Source organism: Barbus barbus (assembly GCF_936440315.1).
Source record: "Barbus barbus genome assembly, chromosome: 21".
Lineage (NCBI taxonomy): Eukaryota > Metazoa > Chordata > Actinopteri > Cypriniformes > Cyprinidae > Barbus > Barbus barbus.
The window spans coordinates 25,808,145-25,830,049 of NC_136749.1; the positions used below are offsets into that span (position 1 = coordinate 25,808,145).

General features: G+C 35.1%; 1 protein-coding gene across 3 annotated transcripts in view; it reads right to left on the reverse strand.

The window, feature by feature from the left end:
* The window catches only part of LOC306887259 (regulating synaptic membrane exocytosis protein 4-like), a gene marked incomplete at its 5' end in the record, with an annotated part of 171,467 nt that overhangs the window by 63,277 nt on the left and 86,285 nt on the right, over nt 1-21,905 (reverse strand). Inside the window, 13 exons of one of the 3 annotated variants that reach the window (XM_079444874.1) lie at nt 493-628; nt 4,112-4,180; nt 7,400-7,426; nt 8,587-8,740; nt 9,117-9,288; nt 10,120-10,250; nt 11,779-11,826; nt 13,169-13,281; nt 13,413-13,459; nt 14,435-14,558; nt 15,200-15,299; nt 17,285-17,404; nt 21,048-21,241. In XM_079444874.1, coding sequence (XP_079301000.1) covers nt 493-628; nt 4,112-4,180; nt 7,400-7,426; nt 8,587-8,740; nt 9,117-9,288; nt 10,120-10,250; nt 11,779-11,826; nt 13,169-13,281; nt 13,413-13,459; nt 14,435-14,558; nt 15,200-15,299; nt 17,285-17,404; nt 21,048-21,241 — 1,435 coding nt within the window. Of the gene's footprint in view, nt 1-492; nt 629-4,111; nt 4,181-7,399; nt 7,427-8,586; nt 8,741-9,116; nt 9,310-10,119; nt 10,251-11,778; nt 11,827-13,168; nt 13,282-13,412; nt 13,460-14,434; nt 14,559-15,199; nt 15,300-17,284; nt 17,405-21,047; nt 21,242-21,905 lie in introns of all 3 variants that reach the window. The other 2 variants (XM_079444875.1, XM_079444873.1) reach the window with 2 other exon arrangements.

The window sequence follows — 21,905 nt, forward strand, 5'->3', positions numbered from 1 at the left end:
TAATTCTAAACGAGCGTTATGATAATGCCAATAAAGGGGCCCTAGCAAACAGGATTTCCTTGCACTTTATTCAAACTAAGCTGTGCAATAAATCAATCAATCAGTCAAGCCCTAAATAACTCTTCAATAAACAAACAAATAAAAATACATAATATTAATAATAACAACAATAAACAAACAAAGTGAAAAACTGCTACAAAATGTAAAATAATAACAATAATAATGGCAATTCTTGCTGGCTTACTAAAAAACAAACAAACAAAAAAACAACCTAAATAACCTTTTACTAAACATAAATATATAGAATATAGATCTGGCTTTGTGTCTCGGGTGCATGATCATTGTTGTTGATTCAGTGCTACACACACACTGTTGTTACACTAGATCTTGTGTGTTGTTGGGTTCTTGAATCAAATGTTAACAATAAACTCTTAAAACTGTGATTCAGATGAACAGAAAAGGTTCAGGCAGCAGAAGAGAGATCTGTCTTACCTCTGAGAAGGGGGCATGCTGGGAGACCGTGACCGTGCTCGGTTGATGTCAGCTGACCGAGAGCAGTGATTGGACGATAAGACCTGCTCAGGCACAGAGAGGGTGGAGCTCTGAAGGTCCCTGCCGTTTCTATAGTCTGTAATGAAGTAAAGGGAAAGAATCATTACTGTGCACTCATTTGAGCGACTAATGCAAAACTGTTAAACCCTTTACTGATAGCACTTTAAACATGTATGCATTTTTGCCTACAAGCAAAATTTTTTAATCATACTAGATTATCTATTTAACCCCATGTGTTTTTTCGCAATAACTGGTTCTTAAATTGCTGTAAAAGTTGCGTTTTAAAGCCAATATCTTCCAGTCATGAATGAACTTAACTCCCATTAAATCAGAAAACAGCTTTCACAACCAAAACCAGAATAATGACTTTTTCCTCATGCAAGAGCCGTCAACCCACTCAGCCTGATGGCATTTCATTACCCAGCATTCAGTGCGGCCACGCTAAGGTCAGTGCCTCGCATGATTACAAAAGATTGATGTTCAACTGACTGTATCGCACATTAAAACAGACCGAACAAAGGTAGAACAATGTATCAAAGAGAAGTTCAATGAGGGAATTTCTGCCTTTATGATGGCTTATTGTTTACTTTTTATTATGAACTGATTCTACTAGAGTTTGATGTTTTCATGTTGCTAATGGAATATGCACCAACCACAAACGTTGGAGAAAATAGTCTATTTTAAACTATTTTCTCAGTATTTTTGTAATATTTTTGTCTTGGACACTTTTGATGCAAATTATCATAAAAATATAAAATTATTATTAAAATTATAAAATGATACCCATAACTAGATACATTGAAAGGTAGCATAATGATACACTACCATTAAAAATGTCTTTGGAATAAGTCTATTATGCTTATCAAGGCTGCATGTATTTAATCAATGTAAAAAATATATATATAAATAAATAAAATAATAATAATAATAATAAATAAATAGAAACAATTCCTGCCTTTGTCTAATTGACAGACTTTATTTTTTCTTATCTCTTTTAATTGGCTAAGAAATCAAATACACTGCTTGACAATAACCAATTATTTGTATTCTATTGATAGTTTTCAGTCACGTGACCGGCTCAAAGACTTGGAGGCAAAACATCCATAGAACTGCTGCACAACCGTGTCAATTTTTCATCTTGTTTTCATCATGTTTCCCAGCTGCAAATATTTAGATCACCTCTCAAAAGAATAAAACAAAATGCAAGTTTTGGCCATTTGAAATCCATATTAAGCACCATCGGCAATATTTCAATCATAAAAAGTGGTACAAAACGTTGTAAAAACACTTAAAGTGCCTTAATATATTTAAAACAGTAATATTAAAAGATGAAATTCAGTAATCTCTATATTAATGATACATAGCTTACACAGGCAAGCAGATGAGGCCGGAATATGAACGCAGTCCAGTTCAGTGTTTTCCTTCTAATGGTTTTCTATAGGAAGCCATGTAATGTGAAACTTTGCACATTGTGTTTATATTCTGGCTTCATCCTCTTGCCTGTACAAAATATACATCATCAATTAGGTATCCACTGAATCTCGCCTTTTAATATATGTGTTTTACTATATTATTACTTGATGCAATCTGCGTAAAAATAGCTGGCGGTCAGTGGAGCAAAGCTTCGTTTTGCCCGCCAGGTGGGCATTCCTATAAGGGTGTGACGTCACGTGAAAACTATTAATACGTTTTTCCTATATTTTTCTAATTACAATTTTATGATTGGTTTATACCAACACATAAGGCGGCAGAATAGTTTATATACTGTAATAAATGTTATGTCAATTATCACTGCATTATTCATATATTTCATTTATTTATTACCTGGAAATTACTTGAAATGAAATCTTTTAGCTAGATAGCAGGATACCTTTGCCCATATTAGGGATTTCCCTCCAGCTCATCATAAGTTATTACATCTATGAGGCCACTTTGGACTTTCTGAGCAAGAGCGCCCTCAGGCTTCGAGTATGAATGAAACATACATTGCATGAGAGTGTTCAGCGCTCCGTAATCTCGTTCTGGATATGAATAAATGTAAAAATATTTCATACATACTATCTCGTTTCACTACGTTTAAATCTAGATTTTTTCACACTCGCCCTGTTTTCTACTTCTACATGAACACACTTGCCCGGAAAAAGTGTGGGGGATGAATGTATTGCATTGGTTTGGTCTGCCACACACATACTGTAGTGTTTGAACGTGATCTCAGCGTGCTCCAGCGCAGAGACTGCATCAGCACCGGTGCATCATGCTGCAATAAATGAACGGTTGCTAGACACACGGGCCAGAAAACAACTACAGCAGCACAGAGCGCATGAAGGGAAAGCAGCGATCTATAATTCCTCTGAATGTTAATCATCTCCTCCCGGCGGAAAGCACTGCATCAGCACTTTACAACCGGCCCAGAGATGGAGCCAAAATCAATGAGAGAGAGAGAGACTGAGGGAGGGTTTCCCTCTATCACAAAGAGCACGACTGGAATTTTAAAAAGGGTATGTGGATGTGAACGTGTGTTTAGGCTTTCCCTTCCCATCTGAGATGCCTGTACAGATGAACATTTTAGCACCAGTAATAGGCTGATGAGTGGTGAAGACGTATATAACATACTACCATACTTCATACTGTGCACAGCAGGACATTATTGAATTTATGAGAAATATGTGTCTGCAAAAAGTTAAGACATTTAAATACAAAAGTGGATTAAAAATGCAAAAAAAATACATGATAATGAGATGATAATTGGACTCAATGTGACTACATTTTTGTTGTTATAAATGGCTAAATATTTTTAAAAGTATATTGTGTGGTATATATTGAATGGTTCTTATATTTTTTAAAAGCTTATAATGTGTAGTGTTATTTTAGTATTATTTATATACTATTGTAGTATTTATTCATATCAAAATTTTCAAATTAGATTTTTAATAACAGAAAATAAATTTTCATTTTTAGTAATTTTATTTGCTTTGTCATTTTTATTTATTTTTTTTGTTTTTACTATTATTATTTTAATATTTCTATTTAGCTTTAATTGATCTTTAAGTTATAGTTTTAGTAGTTTTTGTACAGCTTTACTTTTGGTTAACAATAACAACACTGTATGTGTTATGCAATGCAAAACATTTCAAACAGTGGTATGCTGCATATACAGTAGCATAGATGCAGTATACAGTTTATACTATAGTAATACACTAATGCATAAAACATTACAAAAAACGCAACAACAAAAAAAAAATAACTAGAGCAAAACGCAGCATAATGAAGTTCAAAAATATAAGTAAAACACCACAAAAATAAATACAGAAAATGTCTTTATAATATGGTACATTGTGCCCTATTTCTACAAACTTTTTTATAGTGTATAAATATATATTTTTCACATTACCCCATCACATTGCATACTTCCAGTCATCATCATATGGAAATAAACATGGTTCTGAGAGGTTTTTTCAAAGGCAAAGTGTGACTTTATATTGAACACATTTAGCAGTAAACGTCTTCTTCACATCTGTCAGACGGTGTCATTTTCACCGTTTTCCTGCTAACATCTTACCTGATACGACGCCAACACCATCCTCACAGTCATAGTCTGAGAACTCACTGTCGCTGATCCTCTGAGACCCTACAGCAGAAAAACAGACACACAGAGAGACAAGTGTTAGAACAGTCTGTAGCGAGACGGGATCATGTGATGTAGCTGTTCTATGATTTCTGCACTCTAAACCCCTATTAACATACCGTATATCTTTGCCAAAATCTCATGAGCTTTCTATCTACGGCCTACATAACGGGGCATATACAAGATAAAATAAAATACAATAAACAAATCAATCTATGTTTCCCCTCCAAGTATTGGTTAATAATATTTCAATTTAAACTTTTATTTAAACGATTATTTAATTATACAACAATTTTTAACAGCTATTTTCAGGAAATGAATGAAATATAATGAATGAATGAAAAATAATATTTATAGTTGACATTCGTTGTCATTATAGTTGTCACAATTACAATTTTATCCTTTTTTTATTATTTTTTAATTTTTATGTTTCATTTGAAATATTTTATTTTATTAGATATTATTAGATATGTGACCCTGGACCACAAAACCAGTCATAAGGGTCAATTTTTCAAAATTGAGATTTATGCATCATCGGAAAGCTGAATAAATAGGCTTTCCAATGATGTATGGTTTGTTATGTTCGGACAATATTTGTCTGAGATTTTACTTAATGTGATTTTTGGCATAAAATGTATTGTTGACTATTGCTACAAATATACCCCAGCGACTTCAGACTGGTTTTGTGGTTCAGGGTCACATACTGTATTAGCTATAGGCAACATTTTGAATTTTCATTAAATTTTTTCCCATGCAATCTTTATTTTTTATTTCACATTAGATTTATTTCAATTACAAAAATTACTTTTAATAGTTTTAGTTTTTTGTGTCTTTAAAAACAACACTGTTCTAATATCCCTCATGCCCTAAAATGCTGTCTAGGTAGGCATCTCACTCCATTTTAGAACATAACTCCTGCTTAACCACAAGTGACAAACACTAGTGTTCATTCATCTTCCTCTGTGACGCTCATAAAAAGTGGTAAAGAAGCTATCTGCACTCGAAATGCCTGTCTATTTCAGACTACTCACAGATAACCGAACATGTCAGTCAGACATCTCTCTCTCTCTTCCAAATCTACAAAACAAGAACGAGGCAGACTGAGCTTTGTATTACGTGAGAAAATGGATCTTCTTCTCCCTTCGTTTCAGTCACGAGGAACAAACCAAGCTGAACGGTGTCCCTCAGCCCACAGCGCTGACGTTTGCCGAGTTTGACACTCTGAAGCGGACGCTCCATCACTCAGTTCAGATCAAGAATGAAAGCTAATCTGCCGAGCGGCGTTCACACAACTACAGCCAGAACAGACACCCAGCCTGCGCTCGCCCACCAAACAGACCCTTGCGCTTTAATGGCGATGACAAGCCAGCAATAAACCTGCTCTCGTTTCATTCGCTCTTTCTTTTCTCCTTCAGCTCTCTGGTCTATAAACCAGTCTCTTTAAATCACTGAATCAAACACTCGTAGACCGAAGTGTCAAAAGAGATTCACAAACTTATGAAGGATCACATGATGTTTTCTTGCACCCTGTCTTACTGATTTGTTAGGGTTACATATATAAGACTTATAAGTCTTATGCAGTGCAATGCATCAATGTCAGAAGCTTAAAGTGCGTGCAAAATCGGCATTTTTAATAACCACCCATCATACAGTTTAACCAGTTCATGTTAAATCTTTGTAAGGGATGTCTTTATAATATCCTAATTATGTCGGAACATATTAAAAAAGATGGCTCTTTAGTGACACTTTTCAAAATGATTAGCTAACTGCTGTCAGTGAAGAGAAAATTACTGGAGTGAACATGATTTGTGAGGATTTTTCATTGCTTCTGTCTCTTTGAATGATTAAAAACAGGTGCTGCAAGTACAAAACCACACAGCAACCAAAAACCAAGAAAACTCACTCTTAAAAGAGAAGAAACTAAACTAATTCAAAGGCATTTCACACAAAGGCAGGTTATACACAAATTAAAACTTTGTTTTAGAGATATTATATTATTTATCACAGCTATGCAGAATTAGTAACTACAAAAGGGAGGGGAAAAAAATGAAACGACCAATTAGGACTGGGTTGTATGATGGCATTTATCGCAGAATGATAGAAAAGTGTAGTGTTTTCTCTTTACCATTTATACAGCAGAATATATATTTGCACGAAAAATGTTGACAAAATTAGTGAAAAAATTTGTTTTTTATGCCTGTGTATTTATGCATTTGTGGGATAAAGTTAAAAAAAGGAAATCAGTCACATTGTCAGATATAATTTAGTATTTCTGATGCATGAATATAAATTTGCTGTTAAGAGAAATAAAGTTGCAATTATGAGAAAAAAAATTGCTAATGTTATTAATTTGTAATTGAATTGGTTTGCGACCATCAATTTCCAAATAATAAAAAAGCCAAAATTAACACATGATAAATGAATTAACTCTTTTGTTCAAAAGTCAGTGAGGGTTAAATTAAATTGAACAAAAATGACAGAAAAACTCTCTTTTTTCCTCTTTATATTTACCAGGGAATCTTGAAAAAAAGTGTCAGGGTTTCCATAAAAATATTAAGAAGCAAAACTGCTTTCAACATAATAATAAGAATATTGTGACAATAAGAAATGTTTCTTGCAGAACGATTTCTGAAGGATCATGTGACACTGAAGACAGAAGTAATGATGCTAAAAAAATCAGCTTTGCATCACAGGAATAAATTACATTTTAAAATCTATTCAAATAGAAAACAGTTATTTTAATAAAGTTTTTACTGTATTTTTAATTAAATAAATGTAGCCTTGGTTAGCCTAAGTGACTTCTTTCAAAATCAAATCAAATCTCACCAAACTTTTGAACTGTAGTTTATAGACATTTTTTGTTTAATTTCTACCCAAGATAATTATACTGTGACAATTATCATAATGTAAAATTAATGTTGTATATGAATTTTCCTCATACCATCCAGCCCTTCTACAAGTAATAATGACAGTAGACAGAAGCCTGTGTTCACTACAGTGTATATGAAGAGATCGCACTGATCTGCAACAAAGAGGGAAAAACAGCAACACTGGGGAGAATCAGAGGGCACTGTGGGAAAAAGTGGCAGTGTGAGGACATGGTCCACTTCGGTCAGTGTTTGTTTCGTTATTGACGGGAGTGAGAGGGACAGCAGGGTGGATCCAGTATAAAAACACACGGTGAAGCCCAGAGGATCAGGCTGAGCATGCAGCGGTCATTACCTGAGCTGTACACAAACGGGCCTTTGGCTGCAGAAATAACCAGGTCAAGATAGAAAACAATGAATGCAGGACACAAACGCTCAAACCAACAGCTGTAGTCTTTCAGATTTCAGCTCAGTTGGGCCCGAAACATTCAGTACTCTACGCAAGCATGAAACACAAGCTGTTTTCATGTGTTTATTCAATCTGAAATGTTCCACTGTTTCGGCTACTGATGTAGAAGAATCACAAAACTAATTACACTGTCTATAAGAAAACTAGTGAAAAAAATCACTACGGGAATAGTTCACTCAAAATCTAAAAAGTACTGTCTTTATTGATTTTAGATACTTTCAAAACCTTAATATTTGCTAAAAATGTATTTTCATCAGAACAGATATGGAAAATTTTAGCATTACATTACTTGTTAACCAGAGGATTCTCTGCACTGAATGGGTGCCGTCATCCAGCTAATAAAAACATCACAATAATCCACACCGCTCTAGTCCATCAATTCACGTCTTGTGAAGCAAAACGCTGTGTGTTTTTAATAAACAAATGCATTATTAATATGCTTTTAACCACTGCCACTAGACAAAAATCCAAATGAGAGAAATATGCAAACATCAAGCACAGTTTACAAGCGAAACATTCCAAAACTGTTCTAAACAAATATGTTGGTGGATTTTGATGTGAGAGTTAAAATACCTTTATGGTGGATTTGTTTATTATAAACATGTAGTTTTTCACTTCACAAAATAGATTAGATTAGATCGATTATTATGATGTTTTTATCAGCTCTCATTCTGACGGCACCCATTCACTGCAGAGCATCCACTGGTAAGCAAGTGCTGTAATGCTAAATTTCCCCAAATCTGTTCTAATAAACAAATTAACTTTTCTACATCTTGGATGACCTGAAGGTGAGTAAATTTAAGTAAGTAAAATGATCAGGAATATATTGTGAATATTCAGTATACTGCCCAAATAACATATTTAGGTTAATAAAAGACATTTGAAGGTAATCTTATCAAGCATCTTATTTGTGCTTGCATACAACTAGTACAAGAAGTTATTATTATATACAAAAATGCTAAATAGTTATATATGAGCAGTAAATTTACCTGGGATTTTCTGTCATATGTTTATGCTTTGTATGCATAAAAGATATGAGTAAGAGAGACAGAGGGAGATAGAGAGAGACATACTCTGCAGTCTGCGTGTGGGACTGTCTTCATGCAGCGCTCGTCTCTGAATGCAGGGGGAGCTCTTGAGCAGGGGTACCGATGAGACATCATGTGTTTGTAGCTTATACCAGTGTGGCTCATCGTCCACCAGCGCTGTTTCCAGCTCTATTAGGATCTATACACAAACATTTGTTTCACATTCAAATGCAAGACAATATATCCAGTTTATCCCGAAAACAAATCCAGCGCATGTCACTGAACCTCTAAATTTGAGATTTTTAATGTGACACTCAATGTAGCTAACTACAACAATAACACATATGCATCAGAAATATTTAAATTTTGATAAAAATAATAATTATTATGATTAGTATTAATATTGTAAATACGTATGCAAACTATTTTATTCATTAGCTAGGTCTATTATTGTAGCAAGATCAATTTTAGATTTATCTGCCACTAAATAGCCCTCAAATACAAAAAAAGTGATCAGCTGGTAGAAGCAGCCTAAACTTCTGAATATTTCACACCATGAGTCATCTTGTCCTCACCTCTCCCAAGAACTCACTCTCCTCCTCTCGGACCCGGGCCTGGTCCCACAGCGTGATCTCCAGCATGCGTTCTCTGAACTCCCGCCGGTGGACGGGGGAATACATAAATGTCTGGTTCCATTTGGGCTCTAGTGATTTCTTTACTGTTTTTGTTCTTCTTTTGCTTTTGTCACTGGAGAAACAATGATTCAAACTGTTTTTATTTACCATCATGGTAAAAGAACCCTGGAACAAACACTGAACTCAACAAGCTGAAGAATGCCATGGGAATATGGGAATGTTAAGCGAGACATGAAAGATCTACTCATAGGCTGCTTTCAGAAAGGAATACTAGCATAGTGCTTACTGCAAACTGCTCCAATTTTGTATTAAAATGCTTATCTTGGCAGACGAACCATATCGGGATTAAAAAAAGTCGAAAAAAAATGAATTGCATTGTGAGACATAGCATCCCACAGGGCTATTATTGTAAATTATTTAAAAATATATATTAACTGAAATAAAATAAAATAAAATAAAGGTATTAGATAAAAATGTTAAATGTTGCCTTGGCAAATAACAAAAAAATTAAATTGAAGCTCAAGCACTAAAGTTAATAACTGGAAATAAATACAAACTAACACCAAAATTGAAATAAAATTTAATTATTCCTAAAAAAATATAACCTAAATAGTACTATTTACAAACAAAAAAATCGAGAACTAATAAAAATGAAATAAATAAAAAATGAAAAAATTTAAAATAAAACATACAAATTATTAATAACAAGTGTAATAGTATATAAATAATACTACAATTACATTGGTATTTCAGAGTATTTTGTATACTGCACATTTTTGCCAAAAAGGTCACACATATAGAAAATGTGCACAATATACATGTTACATACAGCTAGTGTGACTAAGGTGTGCCTTTCTGAACACAGCCACATTGAACTGTTTGATGGAAAGACCATCAATGTATTGCACAGTGAGTCTTAGTGGCATAACTGCCCTAATCTCACCTTCTGTCAGGGAGGAAGTAGATCTTCACGTAAGGATTGCGTGGTCGGCCGTCTTCCCTTGAAGGCAGGTCCTTTGCACCCAATATGGTGACGATTAGCTGATGGCCGACTTTGTCATACCAAAGTTTGACCTGCAGGGGGACAAACATCAGAGCCTGCTTGAGACGAAGGGGGACTTGTGTTCTCAGGCTTCACATCATCAGCTGCTTCATTTAAACATATTAAGAAAAGAGAGTTTGATATGCATTATATCGTAGTATTACACATGCTAAGATGCGTGACAGGCCAAGCTTGGTTCTCAGACAAGTATGGACAAGACAGAAAAATACTTAGAAGTCAAACACACACAGAAACAACACAAACATAACAAATAAAATGCTAGATCTTCTAAGCCAGAGCCCATACTTGCTTGTAGTAATAGGAAAATTACTCTTTCTATAAAGTAAATGCCTACAAATGTCTCAGGCCGCAGAGTAACACATGCAATGAAGGACGTTCCATACTTTATGTAAAAAAAAAAAAAAGACAAGGCAAAGTGTTACAAGGAGAGCTAGGTCAAACAAAGTGTACCATTACAAAATCCCCAACAGAGCCAGCGGTTGCTGTGCATTAAGGACAATAATGTTGCCCAAAATAGAAAATCTGCAATATTGCTGAGGAAAAATGTCTGAAAACCTTTTGATTTTTGCTACAAACAACCTTAATCATTCACATCATGTTTCCTCAGGTACAAGTGGGTACAATTTGCTTATTTCACACATCTCTGTACTTGGGAATATAAATAAAACAGGGATTGTTAAAGGTGCTGTAAAATTATATAAGACATTTTGCACACTTGAGCTAGATTTAGAAACTGAAATAGCCCTTTATCCAATTCCATTCCACAAAAGCATGTCAGCTAGCTTGATGCCAAAATGATTGACAGGCAGGGAGACTTTCTGATTGGCTAGGTTTCTGACAGGCTAAAACATTTTTTATTTTATTTTTATTTTTTTGGTGTACTTTCTTAGGACACCTATTTTAGCAATGATTTTTTGTGCGTACAATAAGTTACAGCACCTTTAACATATCCTTTTAACTGAAACATGAAACTTCCAGCAGTGTTAGTACTGAACAAAAATGTTTTTGGAGCGATTAGTAGAATTACAAATGTGAAATACAGTTTTTGAATCAGTCAGCAAATTAATTAATCTACAAAACAATTAAGTACACTGAATCAGTTCTTTCTAAGTATGTTCTAAGTTTGAGTATCAGGTTTCAATGCAGTTTCATGTTACATGGAAAAAGAATCAAATTTTATGTCCCGACAAACTCCGCTTCACTAAAACATTTAAAGAGACACAGTACTCCTCTGCCCGGGCAAACACCGCAGGTGAACGTCTCACAGGGTTAGAGATGTTACGTCATTACTCCACATCTGCCAACACTCAAGTGTCTCTTAAAATATTTTTGTGCTCATTCATTGCATGCATATGATTTATGCCTTACAATCGGATAAAATATGCTTAAAACAGCAACAGCAATGAATAGGTAAAGAAGTCTTTGAATGCTCAATCTGAGATAATAAACAGTTGGAAATGCAGTCATTTTTCTACTGTGCATTATCCAATGAATTAAAGCAATAGAAGAGAAGTGTATTTAGTAGACAGCAACGATTACCTGAACTCTAGGGTTAAAAGGCTCAATTCTTCTACTAAGGCTTTGGCTCTGGGTAAGTAAAGTGAATGAAAAACAACAATGAAGAGAAATGCAATAAAACTAAAACCTGAAATGACAATACCAGTTGTTAATGCAACACTAAGAAAGCCGAAAGGAGATTCAATCTAAAGACAATGGCTACAGAACATACAGCAATGGAACATTTTGATTTCCTTTCACTATAATGCAATTAACTGCAATCTCTTCCGTAGAGATTGGGAAATTAATGATGAGCTTCAATGCTCAAGACTCTGATATACTTTTAAATTTTAGGATTTAATAGTTCCTGTGCATTTTCTAGAGCAGTGTTTCCCAAAGTGCGGCCCACAACCCTCTAATTTGGTTCTTGAATTCCATGAAAAAAAAAGCAGTAAGTTGTTTTAAAAGACAGGAATGTCAAGTCTTGAAACATAGCTGTTTACATTGAATCTCCTGTTCAGCAAAATACAAAGTAACAAGATTGTTATTTAACACACGAACACATACACACCATATAGTGTTAGAAATGATCGAATTTGGTGAGATACAGAACAAGAATATGAGAAAACATCTTTTTTTTGTAATTAATATAAATAATACACATTCATTTCGAGATTAGCGGCATTGACCCAAAACAACTCATCCTGCCATTCATCCATGCATCTAACTGTCCATTCATTTGTCTGTCTACCCAAAACTACCTATCCATCCATCTATCTATCCATCTATCCTCTATCAATCTATTCATCTATCATTAGCCACCCTGCTTTCTAGATATCGGTATCAGCCACTGCAAAATCCCATTTTGGTCAGCGATTCGTGAAATTCATTGATTTTTTTCATCCAAAGAGTACTATCTGGGGAATAACCCACACTTCATTTGTTTTGCTTAAATCAACCAGCTGGTGCACTTTACACCAGAGTTTGTCATGTTCTACAAGCATGCTGGGTATTTTTACACACGCACAATGGGCTGCATGAGGGCTGGCTGTAACCTGATCAGGTTTGTGGAGACTACGGCGGCTTCGCCCAATTACTGATCCAATGCTTCATCTCTGTTTAAAGCCATTTAAGTGAAATGAAATGGAAAACTTGGGGAATTTCATATTTTTTAACCCTTTTTGCTTCTTGATAGAAAGTTTTGTGCATGTTAGTATAACAAATTAAAGTTATGTGTGTAAGCAATGCATTATCTATGTATTTTGTGAATGATGGAAATGTGGTTTTGTTCCACAAGCCTGAAAACCTCTAGTTTTCGGCAAACTTTATTACTACTCTTCATCCAAATACATACCGACCTACATTTTACAGCTGCAATCAAACTTGTTTTAATTCAAGACACTTTCTATCCCCTGCACATGTGTTTACTTACTGTAAGCTGTCCCGATAAGTACTGAGGGGCGTCCCGCAGCACTCCGGGGCTCATGGGAGACGTGACAGATATGGAGGGGCGCTCCATCTTCTGTGACTCAAATGAACTCGAACCTTAGAAGAGATTCAGCGTAAACAAGAAAAACTCCAAATTAGAGATTCTGTCAAAGAGCTGCTGAAATGTCTCATTAATGTCTCACAGAATCTCATCGTTCATACACGCTAGACTGAGAAAATGTACTCACTGGACTCCAGTTGTGCGTGTGTGCTTTCTGGTATCCTGGGGATATCGCTGCAATGACAGTGGCACAGAGAAATCAATGACATGTGCTTTAATGACCCTGAGCACCACATTAGTCTTGATGTGAAGTTTGTGGCAGCAGCCCAAATTCACAATCTAAAGAGAGTTCACTTGGTCATACGCTCGTTACAATTACAATTAGGACGATTAGGAGGCTAAACTGAGGGCAGCAGTTTTGTTTGTTTGTTCATCTGAGCCAGCAGGTACTCTAAAGGGTCATATCAGACTCTCTTTTTTTCCGCTGAGGTCCACTATTAATGTTATGAAACAAAAAAAAAATTGCATGACTTTATTGTTATTCATCAGATGCCAGATATCAAGTTTGCAAAGAGTCCTTTTTGCTAATTATATTTAATATTTTTTTTAATTAAAAAGTAAGTTGAGTTTAAAAGTTACAGTATATTTCATCAATATATTTTGTTTAAAAATTGAAGCAAATTGAATTTCTCATAACATGGTACCTTCAATACTATGTAATTGTATTGCAAGGAAAAACAGACTATTATAATACAAGATTTAAGGCAGATGGATCACAAGGCTCATAAGCATGTTAGTGTTATGATTAAGACTATATTAATACTATATTAATCATAAAATGTTGTTGAGGCCTATACAAAAACTCACATGAAATTACAACACAAATAAGAACAACAGCAAATTTAATGATGCTGGTTCAAGTTTAATTGACAATTATTTTAATACTTTGATGACTTCGATTCATTTTTGACCAATTCATAACTATTTTTTTTTTTTTTTTGCAAATCAGCACTGCATGTTTGTTTCTGTGTGCAGCAAATGAGAAAAATGCAAAGACAAAATATGTTGTCTATTTGTGTAGGCATTTCTTGTGTGATCTTTAATTTCTTCTTTAACGGTATCAGCATAATATTCTATAACTGAATGTTTGTAAATGTAATTTCTGTTCATTTCATGTTACACTGAAGAACATTGTAGAGGATGCCATACCCAATGGGTCGTGAGACCACTAGTTCCACCTGAGGCTCTGGCTTTGATTCTAAAATGATATTGTAAACTTCTTTAAATGTGGCTCCTTGTAACTGTCGGCCGTTCCACTCAAGGACTTGGTCACCTATGAAACAAGAAAATCACTTAAAACTCTCTTAACAAACACTCAAGTAACAAACTGTCAGACTAATATGAGACTACCATTTAAAAATTTGGGGTACTTATGTTTTCTTTTAAATAAATATTTGGTAACACTTTAGAATAGGGAACACTTATTCACTATTAACTACGACTTTTCCCTCAATAAATTCCTAATATGCTGCTTATTAATAGTAAGGTAGTTGTTAAGTTTAGGTATTGTGTAGGATTAGGGATGTAGAATAAGGCATCAATATGTGCTCAATTCCTACTAATAAATGGATAATATTCTAGTAATATGCATGCTAATAAGCAACTAGTTAAGAGACCTTAAAATAAAGTGTTACCAAATATTTTAAACTGATCAAAAGTGACAATAAACTGGCATTAAAAAATAAATGATGTTCTTTTGGACTTACTCTATTTATCAAAAAATCTTTAAAAATGTATCAAGGTTTCCACTGGAATATCAAGCAGCACAAGTGTTTCAACATTGATAATAATAATAAGAAGAAACGTTTCTTTTGCAGCGAATCAGCATCATTAGAGACTTTTCCTTCCAAAGCCTTTAAAAAAAAATGTAACTGCTGAATGGTAGTATATGAAATACTGAAACATAGCATGTACCTGGTCTGAGATGCCCAACTGTATCCGCTAAACTCCCTTTCCTTACTTTGGTGATGAACGCACAAAGTCGCCTGGACTCTGTCATCTTTCCTCCAACCACCTGTAAAATATTCAGATAATGAACTAGTCATGCTGAAACTACAGCATATTAGTTTTTGCTGTTGTGCCAACATTTCTACTAAGAAATGCAAATTAAATTTCACTGGCATTGTAGGTATCCCGACCCTATAATGACATCATGTTGCTAATGATTAAATAAGCTACACAAGTCAATATAGTAAACATATTTAATAGTTCTTGGCTTGTTTTTATTCATGTCAGATTTTGTTGTGATGCTAGAGTTCAGAAAGAATAATCTGTTTCAAAATAAACTGCACAAGTTGCACTGAACAATAAAAAGTGAGACTTTTGAGGGTGTGTATGTTATTTCTGTCCGTGCTTTTGAAAGAACCGACTGTTGGAAAAGGCCTGGAGGTTTGTTCCATAAACCACATGACCAGTCGCTCTGTAAGCATCATACAAATCAAATCCCCACTAATGGCAGCCCAATGCAAACATACAAAGAAGATTACGAGCTGCCTCCTGGATAAAGATGGCTTTACATAATGAGTGGAATGGAGCCGAGGGCGATTGTGAGTATGTGTGTGTGTGTGTGTGTTTGACAAACTGCTGCTGGTAACGGATATAATGCAGACGGTAGCACTGAGCTGACACACAGTCAGCCATTCAGAAAGTTTGTTATCAGTAACGATTCTCTGTTTCTCTCCACTCCACTGAACAATCCATGTAAGTGCTTTAACAACAAATACAAGCTTTGTATTTCTGCTTTTAAACCCTGGAAGTGCACGGCTCTGTTTACTTCCACTGTAAGAGCTTTACTGTAACTCTTTTAATGTCAACAATAAATTACTATTAAATTTTAGACTTTCTCGATGCACATTTGTTAAAAGCAATATGCATTCACTCTTAAAAATGAAGGTTCTTTATTGGCATTGATGGTTCCGTGAAGAACCTTCAAAGAACCTTGATAGTGCAAAAGGTTCTTTATAATGGAAAAAGTTTCTTCAGATTCTTCATACCAAGAAAAAAAGTGAGAACTGTTCACTGAAAGGTTCTTTTGGGAACCAAAAATACCCCTTTTGGAACCTTAAGATTAATTTTAATGTTAATGGAATATTTTTGACTTTATTTTATCAGTGCTCATTATTGCAAGTAATAAAATGTTTGTTCATAATTTATCATTTTTTTTATAACTTTTAAAATGAACAGACCCACTCTACATTGTTTTGTTCAGTATCCTGTTTTACTCAGATTATTGAAGTAAAATGGGTTATGAATATGCTTCACATTGACTTGAACATAAATACCAACTTAACTTTTATGATTTTAACCCTTTAAAATCCATGGCCATGTTTCATTTCTCTATAAGACCCATAATTGATATTTCTGCTTTTTAAGAATGGCAGGAAATTATTATTTTCTGTAGTAATCAACATAAATGTTCTCAACGGAGTTTGTATTAAAGAAATAGTTCATGGGAAAAAAAGTTATAAAAAGTACCTACCCTCAGGCCATCCCAGATGAGTTTGTTTCTTCACTGGAACAGATTTGGAGAATATCATAATATTTGCTTAGAGCTGCTTTAGGCTGTTTTTGCATGTAAACGGTGCTTGATTAGTGCATATTTCTGTCCTGATTCAGATGAGGCAAATTTTTCACTGGAGAAAGCAATTTTATAGGGTACTTGTATTTTTTATTTATTTTACAATGACGCAACTTTTCACTTTACATGATGTTAATTGATGGACTGGAGTGGAGTGGATTATTGTGATGTTTTTATCAGGTGTTTGGACTCTCATTCTGACGGCACCCATTCACTGCAGAGGATCCATTGGTGATCAAGTGATCTAATGCTAAATTTCTCTAAATCTGTTCAAATGAAGCAACAATCTCATCTATATCTTTGCAAATTTTCATTTTTGGGTGAACTATACTAAAGCAGGAATTAATTACTGCAATTACTTAACTACACAACCATTTGTGAAATCAAAATCACATGCCCACACAGGAGGAAGAGCGACTCACTTTCAGTCCCAGAAGAGCTCCAGAGTCACGGGGAACGCTGCCGTCCTTCATGCGCTTGTTGAGCAGGATCCTGCCGATGAGTCGATCTCCATCTTTGGAGGGCTGCCATGTGACCGGGTGCTGTCAGGTCAAAACCACAACAAACATCATTCCAGAACACACAGAAAGCTGCCAGTGCTGGTGCGGGGAAGGCTGAGATGAATTTGATCTGATTTATCGCACAAACTCTGTTGTGATTGCAGCAAGCCACACGTCTGGGACAAATCAAATAATGTTTCCTAGAGGCTTAAGGGATTAGCTCACCCCAAAATGAAAATTCTGTCATCATTTACTCATGTCGTTCAAACCTGTATGATTTTCTGTTTTCTGTGAATCATGTAAGAAGATGTTTTCTATACAACAAAGGTAGATAGAAAATAGTAGTAGTCGGCTGATGAGATTTTCTAATGTCAAATGGTCAAACCGGAAACTAGAGCGCAAAGTGGTCCATATCCAAGCGACTATGTGCTCTATTCCAAGTCTTCTGAAGTGATAGGATAGCTTATCATGAGGAACAAAGTGAAATGTCAGCCACTATTAGAACCTGAAATTCTCGGGCTCTCAAATCTTGAGGGTGAGTAAATGATGACAGAATTTTCTTTCTTTTTTTTTTTGGATAAACTATTTTATGATTTAGCTGTAAAAAACCTGTCTTAAAATATGTTTTGCAAATGTACATTTTTAAATGTGTTTGAATTCAATGAATGTCTCTATTATAATACAATACATTAATGCTCAATTTCAAATATGAAATAGGAAACAGATTTATGAATGATCTGGGTTTATGCAAGTTAACCTATACGGACAACATCTACGACATGCTGTCACTTACCACAGAAAATAATTTTGAATCATCCCTCAGTTGGAAAAAACATACCAAAAATGCTTACAGTAGAAAAATATAATGGAGGTCTATGGGGCAAGGCATTCCAGATGGTTTAAAAGCAAAAATGTGAAGCTTGCATTCTTGCTAAAGTGCTTATATTGCTTATTTCGAACAAATTGGCTGTTTTTTTAGCTATAAAGTTGTCTAAATTGTCCTTTTATTGGTGATATGACATTCTGCTTACATGTTACTGCCGTTATTCCTTGTGGACACAGTTTGCTTCATGTAAAAATCACACAAATTCCTTAATCGTTAACAAATACTGCTAAAATGGTTTTATATTGTAATGCAAAAAAACTGAAAGACTTTCAAGTTCGTAAGCAATCACATGTATAATGTTTAATGTGGTTAAACTTTATAAAAAGTAATGGTATAATGCCTTGCCCCATAAATGTCCATTTCCCATCATGTGGAAGTCATTTATACTTACTGAAGAAGTTTTTGTTTCTTATGCTCACCAATGCTGCATTTATTTGATCAAAAATACAGTAAAATGGTAACATTGTGAATTATTATTACAGTCTAAATTAACTGCATTGAAAAAAATTAATAATTTGAAACAATTTTTACCCAGAAATTGATAGCAAATTTCACAAATAATTAAAAAAAGGTGTAAAACAATTTACTTTACTAGTCTATATTAGCTAATTAGAAAAATAATTTTTCAGTGTTTTCTGATTTTATATATATATATATTCCTATGATGATTAAGCTGAATTTTCAGCATCATTACTCCTGTCTTCTCCAGTGTCACATGATCCTTCAGAAATCATTCTAATATGCTGATTTTTTTTTTGCTCAAGAAACATTTCTTATTATCAACTGCTGTGCAATATTTAAATTTTTATGGAAACCGGGATTTTTCAGGAGTCTTCAGGAAAGTTCAAAAGAACAGTGTTTATTTGAAACAGAAATCTTGAAATTTTGTAACATTCTAAATTTCTTAACTGCCACTTTTGATCAATTTAATGCATCCTTGGTGAGTAAAAGTATTTCTTTCAAATATAAAAAAATGTGAATGTTAATGCATTTTTACAAAATTGCCAAAATTAGGTTTGGAGAGCTTAACGTACTGAATACAGAGTATTCATAAATGCTTCATAAATATCATAATATTTTGTCTGAAGAGGCTCTAAGTGGTGTAGAGTTTGTGTGATCTTGAGGGAGTGACATGCACCCATTACATGCAGAGAAAAGCCCCCCATGGCAGACAGATCCCGCTTCCATCACCACAGCCGAACCCCTGCACCACATCCAGCAAACACAAGCCCCAATAATGGAAGAAGAAACAGATGATGTTCAAACTGAAAGCGAGGAGAACAGCATGGAAAGGCTCACGAACACAAACAGTGGAAACCAGTGATCCATAACATGGAGAGCAAAGGAATATGACAGTGGAAAGGGAAAAAAGAAAACAAACTTTGTGGCAAAACAAATCCTGGCTGGCCGTCTCTGAGCGAGTGAGCGTGTGTTTCGGAGCGAGTCTCCTGGAGTGTGAGCGTGTGGGAGAAGGGGGAAGGAGTGAGGATTCCAATCAGTGAGGGGGTCTGGGGCCCGGGGCCCTACTGCGGCTGACGGGGCCACTAACACGGCAATAAGACACGAGGCTGAGAGGGCATGCAGCTGACGGGGGAACCCACATTCTCTAAGTGCCATGACAAAACACACAGTCACATGGTGGAGTGATTCACTGCTATGTCGACTACGGCAGCTGCGGCTAAGAAGCAAACGATAACAGAGCAAGCAAGAGGCTCCCCAGCTAATGCCACAGAAGAACAGAAATTAAAGACTTTTTTAAAACTTAAACAAAGGGATAGTTCAATCAAAATTGTTCATGATGTTCTGAACCCGTATAACTTTCTTTCTTCCGTGGAACACAAAAGGAGAATGTTCATGCAGCTCTTTTCCATATGATGAAAGCATATTTTGACACCAACGATGCTGAACACCATTAGTTCCTGTAAGTCACATGATGTGCAAGATTACATAACTGCAAATTAAAAGTAAGAGATTCAAAGGAAGACAAATGTGAATGCAACTTAAATTTCAGTCCATTTCTCACAAAAATCAACACTACCGTTCAAAAGTTTGGGTCGGTTTTTCAATGTTTCTGAAAGATGTCTCTTATTCTCACCAAGACTGCATTTATTTGATCAAAAATAGAGTGAAATTAGTAATATTATGAAATATTATTACAATTTAAAATAGTTGTTATCCACTTTAATATATTGTAAAATGTAATTTATTCCTATGATGCAAAGCTGAATTTTCAGCATCATTAAACTTCTTAATATTTTTGTGGAAACCATGATACATTTTTTCAGAATTCTTTGATAAAAAGGTAAAAGAAAGTTCATTAAAATTTTCCAATTAAATCTTTTGTAACATTCTAAAAGTCTTTACTGTCACTTTTGATGCATTAAATGAGTTCTTGCAGAATAAAAGTATTAAATAAAAAATTTTGAATGGTAGTGCAGTTTCAGAAGATCGGAAATACTGCATACAAGTCAAACAATCATTTTCTTTTTTGGAGCTTGACAGCTCTTGGTCACCATCTGCTTTTATTTTATGAAAAATAGCAGCTTGGACATCTTCAAAATATCACTTTTTCCACTGCACGGAGGAAAAAAGAAAGTCAAACAGGTTTGGAACTACACAGAATTTTCATTTTTTTGGATGAACTATCCCTGTAACATTCAAAAAGAAGATCTGACCTAATATTAGCGACATCAAAACAAAGACCATGTGAAAATGGAACAAAATGAAGTAAATGAAAAGTTCGAAACAAAACATGATCAAATGAAATCAAACCAATGCAGGCTAGAGAGGTCCCAGTACCTTCTCACTATGGCTATGCTCCTCGTTTAGGGTAGTGCTACTGCATGTATCAACCCCCGAGTCTTTAACCTGGGGTTCACACCACTCAGCATCTTCTTCCAAAGAGTGGCCCCCAAAGCGCACCATTTTCTTTTGGCCCTCAGATAAGATGTGTGACTGCTCAAAAGTTTGTCTTTTTCCCCTTTGACTGTCCCCTACAGACATGGGATAAAAACAGAAAAAAAAAACATGCAGAAGTGAAAATAAATCAAAAGAACCATGAAATGACCAAGAATGACAGAGAGAGAGAGACAGAGAGAGAAGAGCCAGAAAGAGAGAGAAAGAGGTGGGACATTAGGTTCCGCATGTCTCACCAAAGACATGGAGGAAGCATCGCTGCTATGCCACGTTGTGTGATCCCACCAGTGGCCATCCAAATCTCCTGCGAGTGCCACACACACACACACACACACACAATCGCAGCACACACACAGCACACAGCAGAAGTAGTTTGTGAGGACAAAGGAAACATAGACATGTGGGGAAAAGAGAAACTAAATTCACTCATACTGTTAAACGTGTCAATCGCACTCATACTTACACTCACACTTACTGTACATTGATTGTTATGCTAACCAATGACTTGCCACTGCTAACTGCAACAAAACTACAGAAGAGGTCAAACGTTTGCACTGCTCAAAGAAACTTGGCTGAAGTCGCTATCTTCTACATCTGACTAATAAGATCTGAAAAGATCTTGGGACTGGGCTGTAATACGCATAATTTGAAGGAAAACACACATACACACACTATGTCCGAGCAGCCTGACTTGGCTTCAGTTTAAAATGCAGTCAGTGCAAACTCCGAACTGTGTTCCTG